General features: G+C 40.0%; 1 protein-coding gene across 1 annotated transcript in view; it reads left to right on the top strand.

Moving 5' to 3' along the window:
* Nucleotides 1–19,549, top strand: part of jak1 (Janus kinase 1) — a 37,443-nt gene that overhangs the window by 9,684 nt on the left and 8,210 nt on the right. Inside the window, exons 2-18 of the mRNA XM_071486172.1 lie at nucleotides 666–877; nucleotides 2,281–2,404; nucleotides 5,351–5,504; nucleotides 5,974–6,131; nucleotides 7,020–7,288; nucleotides 8,601–8,716; nucleotides 9,266–9,448; nucleotides 10,086–10,243; nucleotides 10,837–10,951; nucleotides 11,812–12,010; nucleotides 14,409–14,518; nucleotides 15,223–15,375; nucleotides 15,565–15,652; nucleotides 15,749–15,876; nucleotides 16,059–16,197; nucleotides 18,327–18,478; nucleotides 18,670–18,820. Of these exons, the coding sequence (XP_071342273.1) occupies nucleotides 673–877; nucleotides 2,281–2,404; nucleotides 5,351–5,504; nucleotides 5,974–6,131; nucleotides 7,020–7,288; nucleotides 8,601–8,716; nucleotides 9,266–9,448; nucleotides 10,086–10,243; nucleotides 10,837–10,951; nucleotides 11,812–12,010; nucleotides 14,409–14,518; nucleotides 15,223–15,375; nucleotides 15,565–15,652; nucleotides 15,749–15,876; nucleotides 16,059–16,197; nucleotides 18,327–18,478; nucleotides 18,670–18,820 (2,602 nt within the window). The 5' untranslated portion in view covers nucleotides 666–672. The remainder of the gene's footprint in view (nucleotides 1–665; nucleotides 878–2,280; nucleotides 2,405–5,350; nucleotides 5,505–5,973; nucleotides 6,132–7,019; nucleotides 7,289–8,600; nucleotides 8,717–9,265; nucleotides 9,449–10,085; nucleotides 10,244–10,836; nucleotides 10,952–11,811; nucleotides 12,011–14,408; nucleotides 14,519–15,222; nucleotides 15,376–15,564; nucleotides 15,653–15,748; nucleotides 15,877–16,058; nucleotides 16,198–18,326; nucleotides 18,479–18,669; nucleotides 18,821–19,549) is intronic.

The following is a 19,549-nucleotide window of genomic DNA, read 5'->3' as shown; positions in this document are numbered from 1 at the left end:
TCTATATATTTCCTTGTTGTCAACAGATCCTGTCAAATGACCAAAACCAATGTTTGTCAGTCTGTCTCTTAATCATTTCTTACTTCCTTATCCTGTTAATCAGCTCCAAGCTCAATGTTTCCTACTGAAGACATAAATGTTTCGAAATCTCTTGCTGGTATAAACTTTAATTAAAAAAATCATAAATGATTTCATATGACAGCTGGGCATTGTCGTTTTTAGGAAACATTATTCAAAAAGGAGTAAACAGTGCGTTTGTTGGGGACTATTTTCATTTGCAAATTAATACACATTGGTAAGTATTTATGGAAGCAGGACAGTGTATGTGGGATTCAGTCTAAATGAAGTACAGTGCCCATGTCCTTTCTAATGAAGGAACATGTCATCCAGTTTCTGAAGTGCGTGATGTGCTTTTAGTAGTTTTGGACATCAATGGTCTGTGGCACGGTGAAATAAGCTGTATCATGGTCTAGCTACTCAAGCGATACCTGTGGGTTTGTGTACTACTACTAACAACAAGAAAACTACAAAATATTGCCAGAATTATCCTTTAAATTGAAGTACACGGTATGAAAGCTAAAAAGTTGCTACATACAGTAACTGTCACTATAAAGCAAAAGTTTCATGTATTATTTCCATTTCTCTTTTTTATTTTGTGTATCCAGTGTCTGAATGCCAACTCTGTGGGTGATGGAGTTGAGCAGGCAACTCTGTGGGAAGATGAGGAGGTCCAACAAGAGGGCTCAACTGTCCTCTTCTCCTACTACCACTTTGGGCCTTGAGATCCACTTTTACTCACCGGATATACATCAGCTGGAGTACTTAAAAGGATGCTACACTGCCGAGGAACTCTGCGTGGATGCTGCCAAGAAATGCTGTAAGAGACAAACATGTTGGCAAGCTAGCATGGTTAAGAATTTCCTGTTTGTTGCCAGTAGTGTATGTTATTAATTTTACTGTGTTTACAATATGTGACAAGTTAGTGTTCAGTGAATTGGTGCATCCATATTCTAGACCTTGCATCAAACCTATTATTATTAGCTACTGTTATGTCTAATGGGCTCCAACAAGAACATTTTAGATCTGGCTAAACCCTCATGGACTCCCTTATGTACCCGCACACCGACAGCTTGGTGTCTGCTTGGAGGATGCATGTGCAGTTGTCAGCCTTGTAGCACAGTAACTCTGTGGACAGTCCGCACGGTTGGAGGGTACATGAATGTCTGCACAGAGCCTCGTGTACACCCTCTGATGACGAAACTTGCAGAGGACCCTCATGTACTTGCAGATGTGGAACGTATATGACTAGCCTTAAACTGAAGGCAAATCAAAATGGTTACAATGCATGCAACATCAATAAAACCCTGCAGATGACATTGTGATTGCAAAATGTTCTTTGAACATTTTACGAGGCAACCAATGTGTACTTGTAAGAAGATTTAAAACTATAGGAGGAATATAATATAGCAGGAACATTGATATTTATTATGTATTATTTACTATAGGAGTTTTACTACTATAGTTATTATAGTTAGCCTATCTATCTGTTATACCAGCCACCCTGACAGGTAATGAACTATTATTTGAATGTCCTGTTCTGAGTAATTTTTCAGCCCCTGTGGCCACAATGTTAAGTGGCTCTGCTCTTAACTTTATGAAATGTGGAAATGCAGAGCATTGAACTACACGTTCACAGAGACTGTTAATGTTATCTCAAATTCAGATGGACATTTATTACTGCCTCACCTTTATATACAATATACAATATCAGTATGAGGAGCTTGCTAGCCTGTCAGTCAGCCATAGAACATCTTACAGCAGCTAATATTAACTTGAAGCCTCGTTGTGGGACCAGTAGTAGACCAGAAGTGGGTTCGCAGATTGATTGAGAGCCATGAGCACCTTCTATGATTGGTTAGAGGGGAATATCTGTGCACTGCTGCCAGGCTGTTCAATTATTTTGGATCACAGAGGCCTTTAACACTGGCTCTCCACGTTAAAATGTGTTTGAGAGCATATTTCAACTAATAAATTACCAGAAAAAAATACTGTAGCTTTAAGTGCTACCATTAATTTGTCAACATGTAAAATAAAGTGCATTGGACTCCAACCAAGATGGATATCATGACTGTTAGAGAATCGATGACTCCCCCTTATTGTTTGCAGTTGCTCCTAAATCCTCACTCTGGACAGGGGCGGCAGATCACCGGTCACAGTCTACCAGTCTAACAATTGGTCGGAATATTGATCTCTTTTCCTCTTTTCTCTTCCCTTTCCCAGCAATCTCTCCCTTGTGTCACAATCTATTTGCCCTGTACAATGAGGCAAATGGAACATGGTTCCCCCCCAACTACGAGTTCAAGATCACAGATGAAACCAGTATCAAGTTACACTATCGCATGAGGTAAGGATGTTGTCACAGCAGAGGCTGACTGCATAGGACCTGGTCATTTGTATCCATAAAACGATGAATTATTAATGGAACAGATTTTTTTCCCCCGAATCAATATAAAGTGTAGTGTAAGTAATGGGAGTTAAGGGTCCAGGCTAAGAGTAATTGAAGACTTAAATTGAAGAAAGAGCAGTCTTGTGTGGACCAGTGATACTGGGACCTCTTCCTGGGCTCGTAGTGTAGACCAGTGTGCCTTGTCCTGTCCTTGGTGCCCTGTCAAGCTTCTACACCCAATCCAGAAGATTAGTTGTGCAACTAGTGTTGCTCCTCCAGTTGGGCAGCATGCTAAGGCAGGAACCTTTGCATGGCTTCATTCTCTGGGTTAGTTTTGCCTGTTGTTTTCTGAAGTGAAGCATGTCAAATATGTTGCTGTCATTTTATCATTGATGGTAACCTGACACATGAGTTTTACAAGAAGATCTATGTGTCATTTGAATACAAAACTTTTGATTTACCAGTTGATCTACATTCCAAACCGCACCTTTGGTTAAAGAGCTTGCTGTAGCGACCAATGGAAGAGATCGGAATCTCAAGTGGATGAAATGTATTTTTGCTGAAGTGCTGCTCCTTTGTGTTGAAAAGATCCAATTTGGATGCTTCCATAGGCATTCCTTTGGTGGTATTAAGGTGGTGTTTCCAAATTGGAGGTGACTGTGGGACTGACTGTGAATACAGTGGAGGCATCACATATCCCACCAGGCCTAGTAACACCACAGGATTCTCCAGAAGAAACTGACAGACTATGGCAAATGTTGGCTATATTTTTCAGTCCCTGTGGATAAATAAATGTGAATCAAATACACCGTAACACCTTCCAAATGTTGTTTACCATTTAAACCTTTACCTCTAGGTAAAACCTATAAGTGTCCTAAAGCTGTATGCACCTGCCTACTTTGTCATTTTACTTAATGCATGCACACCTGCTCGGTTTTACAACCAGAAATAAACTAAATGAGTAGAAGAGACTATTTGTGTTAGTTCCCAGATGACTTATGACAAGGTTGTAAATGTTACATAAGGGTGAGACAGATGCAGTATGCTTGTCAGTTGCCAGCCAGGTGTATAGAATGCTAGAGGAACTGCTGACAGAAGAATCAAAAGGGCACATCACACCTGCACACAACTTCATGATACCATGACAACCTTTAGCTGAAATCAAACAAGATGAACGTGCTTATCAGCAGTAGGTCTATATATGACTAACTTGGCAAATTGCACTGGGTGGCTTGACAAACTGAGACACATTCACAAGTTCCCACAGGTATGTAGATCTGGATTCTTACATTGTCTTTATAAGAGGAAAGAAAAGCAACCAAACAATCTTTAGAATTCAGATTCAAGATGAAGGTTAACAGTAGTTTAGAGAGAGTTATTGTAAAACTAAAACCAAGTGTCATATTTGTACCTGACTTATTTCAAAGCAAGTTAAGTCCCTGTTCAGATAATCCGTTCTGCAAGTTAGGTAGCACAAAGAGGGAAAAACAAATTGCTGTGGTGTCAATTACACTTCCTCTTTCTCTAGTGGAGTGAGAGAGGCGGGTGTGCACAGAGCCAAACTGTGGTGTGTGTATGTGATTCTTGCAGCCTGCTTTGCCTACTGTAGTGCAGTCTTCCAAACAAGGTTATTGTGGTCAAGTCTTGATATACACCGAATATTTAGTATAAACAAACACAAACGCGCACACTCTGGGATGCCAGAGCCAGCAGAATGGATTTCCATCAAGTCAAAAAAAACCAAAAAAAAAAAAACAAGACTAAGAGTCTACAGCCATGCTATCAGGTCTGTGAGACTGGATGCATGCTAGGACTCATACAAAGACAAAGCATCATGCTGATGTTTGGTAGATATAATGCCGATCATGTTTAATATCTGATCTTGGTTTGCTACAATGCCAACATATGCTAACTGTATGAAAACATATATATATATGCTTTTTTTCAGTTGTGTACTTACATTATCGCAAATGTCTCCAGCAACTTTCAAACCTGAAGAAATCCACAATTTTGATTAAATTATCGCTCTGTTTTCATTTGATCACTTGTCCATGGCATCATATCCCCTTTGTGCTTGCGTCAACGTTGTGGTTTTCTGAAAGAAAGCAGTCAGAATTGACTTTTTATCCAGTTTAAGCCACATTTTTACAATGCACTTTTTAGCTCTTGGTTGTTTTTAACTATACATTTTGGTGGTGAGGTGAAACTGCTTTATTCAGTGTTTTTACTGGTTTTAATCACCTGCGCTGTTTGTTTTGGAGAGAAGGGAAACCTCTGGGGAAAACTTGTTGAAATTTTGTTATTGTTTTGATTAAGAGATCCCTAGTGTCTAGTCCCTAGTATTTCAGGCATGAATAGAGGTGTCTTCAGTCGGTCAAATGTGATGTCATGAAACCTTTCATTTCATAACAGTTTGTTCCACTACCCATGCTGTGCAGTTGGTCTGGGAAGATGTACAGACGTCAGATCATCTATTTCCTCTGAAAAGCGCAGGCCAGCTGAAATATTGCTTCATTTCAGAGAAAACAGGAAAATAGGTCAAAGCCTAAAAGGAAGTTAGATGTTGCCCAGCACTGAGAGTCTTGACTGGGTAATTTTTACATGAAAGGTAAAAGTGGAGATAACAAAATGAGCATTAATGAACATTTATCTTTCAGTCACTGACATTTTTGACACTTCTGTAACTGCACACAATACAAGAGGCAATAGAGCACTTCCTCCTGAAGACATCTCTTTCATCAGAGACCAGTATTCCATCAATACAGACTCAAGGCCTACCTTGTAATTTATAACTTCCTTTTAGGCAGTAATTTCACAACGTAGACCATGTTAGATATAAATAAATAAGTTTAAAAAGTTCAAGCATGCACTCCTTGTATTCATTTTGTCTTCTGTGTCTGTCAGATTTTATTTCAGAAATTGGCATGGCACCACTGAAGGAGAGTCTCCAGTTTGGAGACACTGCATCAGCAAACTCAGAGGAGGACTTAGCCCACAGAAAACGCCAGAGGGAACGCCCCTACTGGACGCCGCTTCTCTTGACTACCTGTTTGCCCAGGTGTGGCTTTGCATCAGCTTCAGATGGTTTATTCAAAAAAAGTCCTCAGTCAAAAATATTTTTAACATTTGTGTATTTATTATTCCTTTCACATACTTTTGAAAGTACATTCTGTATGAAAGCTCAAACATCACAGTTGAGTTTCAAAACATCAACAGCTGGGAGGAAATGTAACAATATCAGGAAGTGTATTTAAGGTCATCGATAGACAGCATACTTACTTTTAGAGCCACTGTCGACAGCTAAAATTTTTTAAGTTTATTAAAATATACCAAACCACAAATAACACCTTCACTGACCTCTCAGTCCATCTTCACAGTATTTTTGTGCCACAGTAAGTACCAAATCATACAGGATATTTTGCAATCTCCAATCTAAAAAGGAGTTCTTTTCGGGTGATTAAATTCGTACATGTTTGATGTGTCTCTGTGTTTTCCCATCTAAATATAAATATTTGTTCATTGCTCAGGGTCAGCATGACTTTCAGAAGGGTGTGGTTCCACTGAGGATGTCCCAGTCTGAGTCGGAGCAACATGAGATAGAGAACGAGTGTCTGGGCATGGCTGTGCTTGCCATCACTCACCATACCATGAACATGCCTCTGCCCAATGCTTCCCATGAAATCAGGTAAAACACACTCACACAGACACACACACACAAATATAATATGGCATGTGCTTGAATTATTGATTTTGTAAACAAGTCTGAATGGTGCAGCTTCCACAGACTTTTGATAAAGATCATAAAATTACGCCCACATTCAAGAGAGATGGTGATATGATCCTTTCAGTGCTGTCTTCTGCTTGCTCATGCCAAGTGTCCCTTTTCATGAGCAGATGAGTGCTCAGCCCACAAGCACGTTATCCAAAAAAAACAGGCATTTGCACCTCCACGGGGAGTACAACAAACAAACGCTATCGCTCATGTGGATTCCATCCAATGGTTATATTCATATACTTGGGGAAAATAGATTGTTGTTGATAAAGAGCTAGTTTTGTTTTTGGTGATGGTAAATTCTTAAAAGTTGACTAAACTTCTTAACAAGTGGGGTGCCACTGATCTTGGTGTTTTTTAATTACAATTCAAGCAACAGAAATGCTTCACTTTTAAATTGAAACAGGGCAGAGAGAAATAATTTATTGAGATATTTGGTGGGGGCAACTTTATTTGGATCGGTTTCCATGACAAATTCTATGCATGTGAATACTGCACATGCGTATGATACATATTTTGTCATCCCATTTTTCCTTTTTCCATGTCCTTCACAGTCCGCCACACGTTTGAAGCTTAGAGAGTCTGTAGACACTCAAAAACACTTGTACATACCACAGGAAGTAGCTACTGTAGTAGCTATGATAGCTACTAATTGACGACTACTCTTTAATCCATAGTTGCTGAGAAGGTTTAGGACATACTATTTTTCCTTACCTTCAAAACACTCTCACAAAGCTCAGGAATTAAATTCTCCAAGTTGCTCAGTAATTTCTATCAATCTTTCTGTCTTTATGCCACCAGCTACAAGCGTTTTATCCCAGAATCCCTGAACCGCAACATTAAGCAGCGCAACTTTCTGACACGCATCCGCATCAACAACGTTTTCAAGAAATTCCTCAGTGAATTCAACCGCCGCACAGTCAAGGACAGCAACATCACACCGTACGACCTGAAGATCAAGTACTTGGCCACTCTGGAGGGCCTGACCAGTGGCCTGGGCAGCGAGCTGCTTGAACCCATCTCACTCAGTGTCACACAGGAAGGAGATGTCTGCAATGGAGGTTACAATGGTAAGATTTCAGAAGGATGTTGAGGCAGTGCCCAAGTTCTCAACTACAGTTGTTCATAAATAAGAACTTAACCAACAATATGTCTCACAGACTGCACACCAGACTGATCCCACAGCATGTTGACATGTTGCTATTTTTGATAAAAACCAGTAGGGAAGCTGTCCACTATGCTGAGGACTGAAGTATGCCTGGCTTGTTGATTTTATTTTGAGCTTTAATGCCAGTCAGTTCTGATCCTCTGATCCTTTTCAATCACACATAGAGCTCAGATCTTTATTATAATCTCATGAATTTATAACTTAGAGCTTTTTATTTGTTCCTGAATAAGCGTGAAGTTAAAAGGACCCTCGTTTGTGTGTGATGATCTGCTGGGAGGGGCTTCTTTCCTGCCTTTGTATGCGTGTGTCCTCATCTTGTCTTGCTCTCATTTTAGACACTAGAGTTGTTCTGGTTCACTTTAACCCTTATGAATTGGTATTTTAATGGGTTACAGGCACTAGTCTATTCTAAGTAGTACATTTTAATTTTGTCGGTTAACAGTTAATGGGCGTTGGCTATGAAAAATCATCTTCTCAACCTGTGCCAGGTTTGGTGTGTAAAACAGCGCAGTGTGGGTTTTGTTTGAGATGTAGTTTTATGAGAATTACAGTTTATAGACTTAACTATTTGTTAACCAAGATAATCCCTGTGGGAGTTCATGTAGTAACGACTGGGGGAAAACGGTTGTGACAAGCTAAGAGTGGGAGGTTGATCAAATGATCCTTAGGCCCAGTGTGACTGCTGCACTACCATAAAACTGAGATAATTTGTTTGCTTTTATTGTCATCTTGCAATATTTGAACAATATGTATTGTATTATAGTAGTCAAGTGAAATGAAGTGTTTACTTGTAGGGTCCAACCCACAGTTCTAAAAAAAGAAAAAAAAGAGTTTGAACATTGTTGACACACCAAATATACCAAAAACAGTACGTGAGTTTGTGCACATGGTGAAAACAAGAAAGCGAAAGAAACAAGATGTTTACATGTCACATTAACCCACTTATCACAGAGTAGAGCAGACCCTGGATGATTCTAACCAGGCTGTGAAGTTTTCAACCACTGATGCAACACTGCACGGTTTGAGTAATCTATTTAAGATCTGAGTTTTTCTTCTAATGTAAACATACAGTGGACAGAGCCAATAAGACATTTCCCTGACATTGCCTCATGATCATCGCTTTTCCAAAAACAATATTGACAAACCATTAAGCATTGAAATATTTTGGCTTGATTTGTAACTGCGGCAATATAATGTTTGGTTGGTCTGTGTAGGGTACTCCAACCAGAGCCAAGGGCAGAGCCACAGTCAGAACATGGAGACAAGCCACGACATGCAAGTGCTGGTTACTGGTACCACTGGCATTTCCTGGAGGAAGAAGCCTGCTACGGTAAGTGAAAGAGTGTTTGAATAGTACCTCAGGGATTTCTAGTTTCACAATGATAAACTTTCAGTAACAGACAACTGGCAGACATGTTTTACCTGTTATCTGGAGACCTCAGTCCCTATAATTCTCTATTGATATCATGTGTTGAGCTGAGGTGAATATATCTGAATATCTTTGGCTATTGGTCAGAAAAAAACAACTCAAGTCGTCTCTTTGGGCTCTTCTAAGTTGTGATTGGTATTTTATCACTATTTTTTGACATTTCGTAGACCAAGCAAGCAGTGATTTAATATTATAGATTATCTTTATAGTTTTGAATGGTTAAGTCTGTGTGACTTTTTGGGTAATAACAGATTATTGTCTGCATTCTGTTACAGTATTTCTTAATAGGCACTTCAGGTGACTAGTTAAACATATTACTGCAAATTATATTGGACAAATTTTGTGAAGGTCGTTTAAGTATTTTCATATTTCTCATTTTCTGAAAATATTCATTATTTATTTTTCTTGTTTAACTTGTGTGTGCATCTGCTTTGTTTATCTTTAAAATAGATGTCTCTGGTCTCCAAAGAAAAGGGCAAATCAAAGAAGAACAAGCTGGATGGAAAACAGAAAAATGACAAAAACAAAGAGGCAAATGAAGGCTGGGTGGTGTTCTGTGACTTCCATGAGATCACACACACTGTCATCAAAGAGGCAACAGTCACCATCTTTAAACAGGACAACAAAAGGATGGTGAGACAGACATACAAACAAGGCAAAGTGCGCTGTAGTTCATGTGGGATCAACCTCTGTAATGTCAGTTACACCCGAATTAATTTTTTTAAATGACCTCAGCTGTAAGTTCATATGTTTGTTGTGAACAGTTGTCATTTGTAACATGGGGATTTATTTGAATTCATTAATTAGTACATAATTAACACCAGAATTTGCAATCAAACACACATTTTTTTGATATTTAAAATAATCATTTGAAAAGGTTTTCCTGTGGTTTCCTGTAGCTTTGTTGTTGCAATGGCCTCAAACTTAAATACGGTGTGTCTTAGTACAGCCATGATATGATCACTTTTTATCAGTCATTTAAACAACCTGAGCTACTGCCTCTATTTGTTTTCCGTGTGAATGTGACCAATGGGAACATAAACGTGTTGAGGCAACGTATTGAAGCAAAGCTGCCTCTTGCTGCATGCCATTAGCCATGACTAATAGTGATATAAACCTTCATTTGAAAATGGAACTTAGTTTTGTCATACATCACAGCTCTTTCAGCTAGGCCTCTGGAGTATTGTGGCTTTGTAATAGCTGCTGCTCTGATCACATCTTGTCTCCCTCCTTCTCTTGATCTCTCTTTCCTGATCTTCTCTCTTTTAAGGAGATGCAAATGGCTGCTCGGGTTGAAGCTCTGTCCTTTGCAGCCCTTGTGGATGGGTACTTCAGGCTGACAGTGGATGCCCACCACTACCTGTCCAAGGAGGTGGCCCCTGCTTCAGTGGTGCACAACATCAACAATGGCTGCCATGGACCCATCTGGTTTGTATTGGCAGCTGTATTGCTGGGATGTGTGTGTGTGTGTGTGTGTGTGTGTGTGTGTGTGGGTGGGGGGGGGGGGCGGCATGTCCTAGTTTTCTCATAAAAACCCTATTTTGTCTTTTTAGATACATCAATGATAAACCATCAGTCACTAACACCTCATTGTTAACCGATGAAACATTTCATTATAGCATAGAACATATTATGGTTTGTCTAAATGTTGTTTTTGTTAATGCTGCTGATAGAGTCACCAAACAATTGTATCAATCATTTTGTTGCTCTATCTATTGTTGTGTTGTTTCAATGGTAAAAAAAAGGTTTTAGTAATGCAAAATGTACCAGCAATAGGTAGATAGATAACTTCATTAATCCCTAGAAGGGAAATTGATTTGGTCACCAATGTACAGTGAAAAACAACAAAGAAAAAACAACACAGGTCACAAACAGGATAATCACTAACACGATGACAGACAACAATACAATAGTAGGATTAACAAACATACTATTTCATTTTAAATTCTATGGTTAAACATTCAATTTACTTTTGATAAAAGCCATTACTCCTCCAATTTATTGTGTTTTACCCTCTCCAGTACGGAGTATGCCATCCACAAGCTGCGTCAAGATGGCAACGAGGAGGGCGCCTACATCCTGCGCTGGAGCTGCACTGACTACCAGTACATCATCATCACTGTGGTCTGCACTGAGGTAAAGAACACTTAAGTGTTTTTCAGAGTGCAAACAAATTGAAATATTACAACTAGTAAAATTAGATATAACTGAACTGAAATATTATTTCTGGAACTGGAGGAAAATTTATAAGATGGCTAGCCTGTTGAGGAACTAATATGTAAAGATTGACACAACACTTCTAGTTCCAGTGTAATAACTTATATAAAAATTTTTTTTAGACCTAAAACATGAAGTGCTGGTCATGTTTTAGAAACCAAAGCCTAAATCCACAAACCAAACTCAATGTTGTTTTGTCTAATACATTTCTACAGGCCTCTCTGATATAAAAATGTTTTGGGGAAGAACTGATGTATGGTGAGAAATTCTTAAGCAATTATACCAAGAAATGAGTCCTGTGAACTTGGCACAGTGCTGTGTGGCTATAGTGAAAGACAATTTGAATTATATTAACAATATGAAAATATGTATCATGACCACAGGTAATGACAGGCATCCCAGTGGATGTACTGGAGAGGCATGACTCACACTGAAGCAACAAAACAAATATTGTAGTGTATTTTATAGTGGATTACAGGATTCTTAGATTAAGACATGTCTCTACAGTGCAGTGCAGCGTTATGAGTCAGCATGGGGGAAACACTCACATTCACAAAGCTGACCCACTTGATCTTAGCTAAATAGCCACTGTTTACTATTTTCCTGTCATGCTCACACACGCTGTCTGTGTTCTTCCAGATCTAATGTAACACTCGTCTGTTCTCATCTTCTCTCAGCTAAACCTAAACTGTCTTCTTCACTTGAGTTTAACCCTTCTGTTTTTTAAATTGTTTCATTATTTTAAACCCAACCCCCCCCTTCTCTCTCTCTCCAACCAGATTGACCTGAGGGAGTCCCGTCCTGTGCGCCACTATAAGAACTTCCAGATTGAGGTGGCCTCTGATGGGTACCGTCTGTACGGCACCGATACATTGCGGCCCACTCTCAGGGAGCTGCTGGAGCACCTGGAGGGCCAGAGTCTTCGCACGGACAACCTCCACTTCCAGCTGGTCCGCTGCTGCCCCCCACAGCCTAGAGGTAAGCTTAATACAGCCACAGACATAGTAATCTGCTCAGAGGCACATGCAGTAATGTCCAATACCCAAACGAACAGAAGCACAAAGTACTACAAATCTCCTGAGCATAGACCTTCATTCTCAGGTGTGGGACTTTAAATAATGTCAGACAAGGGCTGACTGACAGCACAACTCTTGTATTTCTGGAAAACATACAGCATGCATTCCACTTAAGTTTGTTTTTTCTATTCAGATAGAAAAAAATGCACCAAATACTATACCAGCAATATAAAAACAAAATTGCAGAATCCCAGCTGTGCTTCAAACAAAAATCACTCAAATTATTTGCAGTCCACTTATTACAGGATGCTGCAGAGCAACAGAAATAATGGAATTTTGAGAAGATAAAGCTAATCAGTATCATAAATCAGAAATGAATGTATCTGTTGGACCTTTGTACACATTGAAATAACATCTGAAGCTGTTTATTACTTCTGTGAGTGAGAGACTCATGTTAGCTAACAAGAGCCAAGAGATAACGTCAGTATGTAGTAAAAAAAAAAAGATTTAGAAATGCAAGGGTTTGTGCGACTAACAAATTAACTTCCAAGTAATTTTATTGGTTTACAGCAAGTCATTAATAAATAGTGAAAGTGTCAATATGAAAGCTGTCATGACAGTGATAAATGCAACAGCAGGCTGAAATTTTACTTGGCTTCTAGTAGTCTCTGCATCCTCTGTCTTGTGCAGTACAACACTTCACTATGCACTCCTCTGTGCAGAGCCTCATCACAGCTGGGTGTGGTAACAAACACAACAGACCACACCTAACTGTGATATTGGGTGGGGTCAGAAGTGCAACATACTTGAACCTTTTAACCCATAGAGGTCAGTGAAACAAAGCTTTGCCTCCACACAAAACATTGTGTGGAAGTGACTTTTCAGTGTATGCTTGTGTGTTTGTGTCTCACTAGCTGAGGGTATGAGAGGCAGTGCTGGCAGGAACAATGTGTGTATGTCTGTGTGTCTGTGTGAAATGGTGTCAGGGAGGAAGAGAGTTGTAAATGTGGGTTTCCGGAGCCAAACTAGCACTCTTGTGTTTACTTCACTTAGGGAAAGGTGGAGCCATGTATGCACGCATGCATGGATGTGTTGAGCTGTTTGTGTTTGTTTTTTTGGTTGTGTGGTGTTGATTATTATATGCACAGCTGTTTTGGTGTAGGGTTTTGGTTATATCTGCTTCAGAGGAAGATAATGGTGCTGTGTTATTGTCTCTGTTGAAATATTTATGATGTTATGCAACATCCACAATAACAAATAATACATGGTATGCCTACAGAATGAGATAGTTTGCTTTTACTTAGTGTTATTTTGACACTGGGCATGGTTTTGAACTCTTGAAAATAATGCAGATAAGTATATAATTGCAGATGGATGAAGGATGTACTGCAAGGTTTGAGAGTGGTCTGGTGTTTGGACACGTGTTGGTAGTGTCTCTTTGTGGTAGTGTGTTTGTAGTCTTTAGTTTTTTAACACAAGCAAGCTTTGAATAAGACCATGTCAGCCAGTCTTAAATTCATACTAAATGAACATCGGGCCTAGATTAGGTCAAATGGTTAAGGAGTGGGTGCAGTGTAATATGTAATATTGGATGGTAGGTGTGGTTGCATGTTGTGTTTAGCTTTTGCATGAAAACACAGATTTCATGTCACGGAACAGTTCTCTTTAACACTCGTAGATGGTGAATGTAGGGTGAAGCTGATAGAGAGCAGATACTCCCCCCCCAGAAACCACAGAGCGCTGGTTTTGTCACAACATTAGACACCCACAGACACACACGCACAGACCCACATGCACGTATAGTATGGTAAAAGGCACAGTCCCATTTTAAGTTTGTCCTCCCACACATTGCTCTGTATATACAAAAAATAAACTCAATCAGTATGGTAACCTAACCTGAATAGCTGTTCACATCATTGCCACATTGACGTAATTGTTGAGTGCTTGCTTTACCACATGTTAACACAGTTTTGCTTTGCTGAACGCCAGTGCATATATGGATGTCTATACATTTGCAGCTTCAACCCAAGTTTACCGAGAACATCATTTCTGCTTGTATTGTTGTCAGTTTATTGTTGTTGTGTGAATGCAGTGCAGACTTTCCAAATCAATCGAAACTTCCGACAACATAACCTTGACAACAATGCAAGCAGTTGTGACATTCTCTGTGTGAGATTACTGCACACAGTCATCAAGTCTCTGCAGGTCGATTGAACAGAGAAGCATCTAAAGCACGACCTACTTTTAAAACTGGTCAGAAGTTATGTAAATACACACTCTGCAGCATGCCCAGCTTTGTATAAAAAAAACGCTGTATGGAGCTATTTTTAAAAACGTGTGTGTTTGTGTTTGTGCTGCAGAGGTTTCTAACCTGCTGGTGGTCACTAAAGACAGAGCACCGGTGCCTCAGACACCCATGCAGGAGAGTCAGCTCAGCTTCCATCGCATTCTCAAGGAGGAGATTGAACAGGTACACCTTCTCAACTTCATGTCTGTCTCCATGTTACGACAGTAATGCAGTTCTTATAGCGACGTTACAGCATGACTATACATGTCAAGATTATAATGTTCCGTTTTTATTGAAACTGTGTTAAAGAGGTGTGGATTCACCTGTATGATCATTAGGAGGATGTTGTTTGTGGTGCTGTTGAACTGTATTGTGTTGTATGGGGAGGTGTTTCTGTTTGTTAGCCTGCCCTCAGTGATATTATTGGATACACAATACAGTTCAACAACACCAATAAGTGCAGTTTACAAAATGACCATACAGGTGAAAGAACTTCTCTTTTACTCAGTTTCAACAAAAACTAAACATTCTAAGCGTCACAGAGGAAGATTTACTGTTCTATTAGACAGTTTGCACATCTGCCTCACAGAGCTTAACTTATTTCTGTCTGCCCATAATTACTTATCATTTCCAGTAAGTATGCACCAACTGATATTGCTTACAAGGAATAAACACATTTTAACTACAACTTCCTCTTTACAGAAAATGTGTTTAACAATAGTTGCAAAATCCTCATAACTGTGTTCAACTGTGGAATTTGTAAAAAGTTTTTTAATTTGGCTGCAGACGCCCTGCTCTTATGGTAGCCATAGTTTTGTGTAGTTCTGGATGTAGATATTTCATGTAATACTCTTGGCTTTTTCTTGGCTGCCTGCTGTGTGAACCAGGAGGAGCACCTTGGCCTGGGCACAAGAACCAACATTTACTCAGGCACGCTGAGGGTGAAGAGTGAGGAGGAAGAGGATGCAGGTTACTCATCCTTCCAGGAAGTCAAGGTGGTCCTGAAGGTGCTGGGTTCTGGGCACAGGGACATCTCCTTGGTGAGACACACTCACAGATACTGTTTATTCTTACACATCTGATCTTGACAACATCTGCTCTGTACGCTCCAAGCAAACATATTTAAAGCTGACGTTAGCAACAAGCTTCTTCTTTAACCATTAAACCGTTAATTTAACCGTTTCTGTTATGTGTCATGTATGAAGTCATCTTTGTCTTTCTGCTGACAGGCCTTTTTCGAAACAGCCAGCATGATGCGACAAGTGTCCCACAAACACATAGTGCTGCTGTATGGAGTGTGTGTTCGCCACCTGGAGAGTAAGTGCATATTACAAAAAGAGTGTAGCCGCATGAGTATATGTGAACGTGGTTCTGTGTGTTAACTTTTTTTTTTTGGACACTTTGTGTCACAAGATATCATGGTGGAGGAGTTTGTCCAACTTGGACCACTGGACTTGTTTATGAGGAGACAGCAGAGTCGGCTCAGCACACCATGGAAGTTCCAGGTGGCCAAGCAGCTGGCCTCAGCTCTCAGCTACTTGGTAAGAGAGAAACGCACAAATACACACACACAAATAATAGGAATGTAAACCAATAAGTGTTGTTTGCAGCCATTGCATCACTTGCAAAATGTTATGTTTCCTCAACAAAATCTGAAAATATGTCTTGATTATGCACTAATACATTAGTTTTATTGTGTGTGTTTGTCTGTGTGTGTTTGTAGGAGGACAAAAAGCTGGTCCATGGCTTTGTGTGTGCTAAGAACATCCTGCTGGCCAGAGATGGCCTGGACACCGATGAAGGAGGACCCTTCATCAAGCTCAGCGACCCAGGAATACCAATCACAGTACTAACCAGAGAGGGTGAGCACAAAATACAGACACACACACACACACACACATACACACTCTGCCTCTCTGTTAGTAAAAGTGAAACCTAAATGTTTGAAAAATAGCTGTCCATGGAAAATTTCCCAGTAGCTTCCACTTTCTTAACGAATCAGCTGTAAATGAAAGTAAAACCGACATGAGAGCACATGCAGTATATGTGATAAAGATGAACTGAAATCATTTGGACAGTTGACTTGTTAGTTACTTCAGAGAAATTCTTAAGATTTAAAATTGGCTGTAAGGTCAATTAAAATAAATTTTCATCTACATTAAACATGTGATGCTATTTTGGCCATGACACGTGCACACACACTATGGAAAACTCCCTGATGTTGGTTGAGCTAAAGACTTGATCTCATGACTCTGATGACTGGCCACATCAAAGTAATTTCAAAATGCTCATGCTCTTCTCCCAAGGCTTTTACCTATATGGACTCATAATATGCATGTTGGAGCTTTTGGATTTTTACCAGCCACAACAGTGGGGCTGTGTGTGTGTGTGTGTGTGTGTGTGTGTGTGTGTGTGTGTGTGTGTGTGTGTGTGTGTGTGTGTGTGTGTGTGTGTGTGTGTGTGTGTGTGTGTGTGTGTGTGTGTGTGTGTGGGCTGTGTGTTTATGTGTGTGTGTGTGTCATCATGGTAAAATGTGTCCTGGAGGCTGTTTTGAGAACTTCAGCAGGTGTTTGTCTGTCTGTGGACAAATGTCACAGTGGCAGTGTTGCAATCGTATGAGATACACAAAACTTTATGGTTGTTTAGTTGACATCAAAATGAAGGCCAAGCTCAAAGATGGGTGTGGTGAACCACACAATGCAGAAAAAAACTATTGAAAAGGAAAGAACATTTCCGATCGAGAAGATTGTGATAGGAATGATATTTGTCACAAAATCAATAACATTGCACTGGGCACATTTTCTCCTAGACTGTAATTTGGTTTGTAAAAACTAGATCTAAGTTCAGGAAAGACAACACAACAAGGACATTTCTCAGATTGCACAGTTCCCCTCAAATGGCCGCTTCATGTTTCTGTTTGTGTATCAGAGCCAGAAGTTGTGTGATATAACAGTATGGTTGTACAGATGCATCGGCAAACCACAGGATGGACTGGAAATGTTTCCGTGCAAATGTCCATTGCTGCACACTCTTGGGAATACTCCTCTCTGGCTCTCTGTTCCCAGAACTCTTCTTCTGTCTTCATCACTTTGTCGATCAACTGGTCTTCCAGTTACACATCGATGGCCTCATACATAGATTTGATTGAACTCGCAGTGGATAAAGTGCTCAGAAACCCACTGGGAGCACTCTTCCTTTCTTCCCAGCAGTTTCTGATTGCTTTACTCAAACCCTCAAATCTATTCATCTCTTCATCACTTTCTTTCTTTTTGTCCTCCTTTTTTCTCCTTACACCCAATTATCTCTTTACCCACTCCCATTTCTGTCTCCATTCAGCCCCTTAGCTTTCTTCTCCCCCTCTTTACTCCTGTCCTGTTTCCCTCCAGTCAGTCATGCTGTGTTCCAGTCTGTGCTGCATCCACTTGCTAATGCGCATCTCTCATCTGATAATATGGAGCCAAAAAGCCAACCATGGAGATTAACCTTTCTTCCAGTCAGTGATACTCTCAGTCAACTGATGCCAATGCTCCTGAGATGCCAACAAACAGCTCTTTAAACGTTTAGCATGGACACTTTGTATGTATATGTACAAAAAACAATCTTAGGAAAATAAAATGTAACAATGCATGAGGAACGGGTATCAGAAAACACAAATCGCCATTTGTGTGTCAGAAGTACTTGTTTTCTTTGCTTGTTAAAAGGGTTGAAATTGTATTACACACATGGTAACACTGGAGGAAATGTTCCCATTATCACATCTTAAGGGGCAAGATTTGTCTTTGAGGGTATCATCGCTCATCTTCACATTGGTGCTGTCAAACATTACAATTCAGAACCTTAAAGCATATTTTACCCTGATTCACTTCAGCTGATGCATCTCCTACAGTTCACAAAGCCAACATATTGTTTTTATGTAGATGCCACAGGACTGTAACAAATCTGTGCTATATTGTTTCACTGATGCTGAAGTTGACTTTGCTGGCCTCTCCAGAGTGTGTACATCGTATCCCATGGATCGCCCCGGAGTGTGTGAAGAGCTTGACTGCCCTGAGTATTGCGGCTGACAAGTGGGGCTTTGGTACCACCCTGTGGGAGATCTGCTATGATGGAGAAGTCCCCCTCAAAGAGAAGAAACTCACAGAGGTATGGGCCACACACACAAGCACTTCTCATGACTGTATATAATAATAGATACATCTAAACTAATGCCCTCTTTGGGTTTCAAATTTGATAGCTGTCCTAAACATTCATGTTAATCTTCTATGTCTCTTTTTTCATCACTTGTCCACAAACACACATCAATGATCACATTCCTTTGTCTTTGTGCTGAGCAGAAGGAGCGGTTTTATGAAACAGAATGTCAACTGGCCACCCCAGACTGCAGAGAGCTGGCTGAACTGATGACCGACTGCATGAGCTACGACCCCAAGAAGAGACCTTTCTTCAGGGCTATTGTCAGAGACATTGACATGCTAGTGGAAACAAGTATGTGTTTTATATATGTATATAGTATATATACAGCACATAATTGTGTTTATCAGGGTTGATGCACACATAAGGTAAAACCCCAGGCAACAGTTTCTGCAGGTTCTGGCAGTTTTATTGCAGCTGTGTCAAGCTTTTCTGCCCCAACAGCATTCACAAAGTGAAGCCATTAAGATACAATTGAACAGTGCTCTAATGTAGGCTGCAGAACAGGTAACAGCATGTGCAGGTTCAAAAATTCAAGGCAGTTGTTTTCAGTTGGAATATGAGCTGAATGTTTTGCATGTTTTGTATCTCACCGAGCAGCAGCAGCAGCAGCAGCAGCTCATAAGCAGAGCAAAGAGAGAGAGGGTTGTTTACTCATGTTCATGAGGAAGTTCACTGGGTGCATTATCTCTGATCTGCCCCTCAGCTGGGCCCCATGGCAACTTAATAGGCTCTGTTCTTCCCCCTGCTGGACAGAATTGGATACTGCAGTCAGTCTTACCTCAGTTAAAGCTTATAACCCCTGCTTATATTAAAATCCCTGGACAGGTACAAAATCACCTTAACTAAAATCTGCCGATTACAAGTTTCTTTCAAAAAGGTTAAATAAACTTTTATAACCATTGATAATGATAATACAGAATGAGTTTTTCTTGAATGATGAATTGTCACAACAAAAGTAGCCATTTATGTGGAAACCAGAGCAAGTGAACAGTTACATAACCACTGCAAATTCTGGTGGAA

The sequence above is a fragment of the Trachinotus anak genome, unplaced genomic scaffold (genome assembly GCF_046630095.1).
Source record: "Trachinotus anak isolate AG129_WGS33_773 ecotype Australia unplaced genomic scaffold, CSIRO_AGI_Tana_v1 ptg000010l, whole genome shotgun sequence".
NCBI lineage: Eukaryota > Metazoa > Chordata > Actinopteri > Carangiformes > Carangidae > Trachinotus > Trachinotus anak.
The sequence above is the reverse complement of the archived record's forward strand: the minus strand, read 5'-3'. Positions and strand labels throughout refer to the sequence as shown.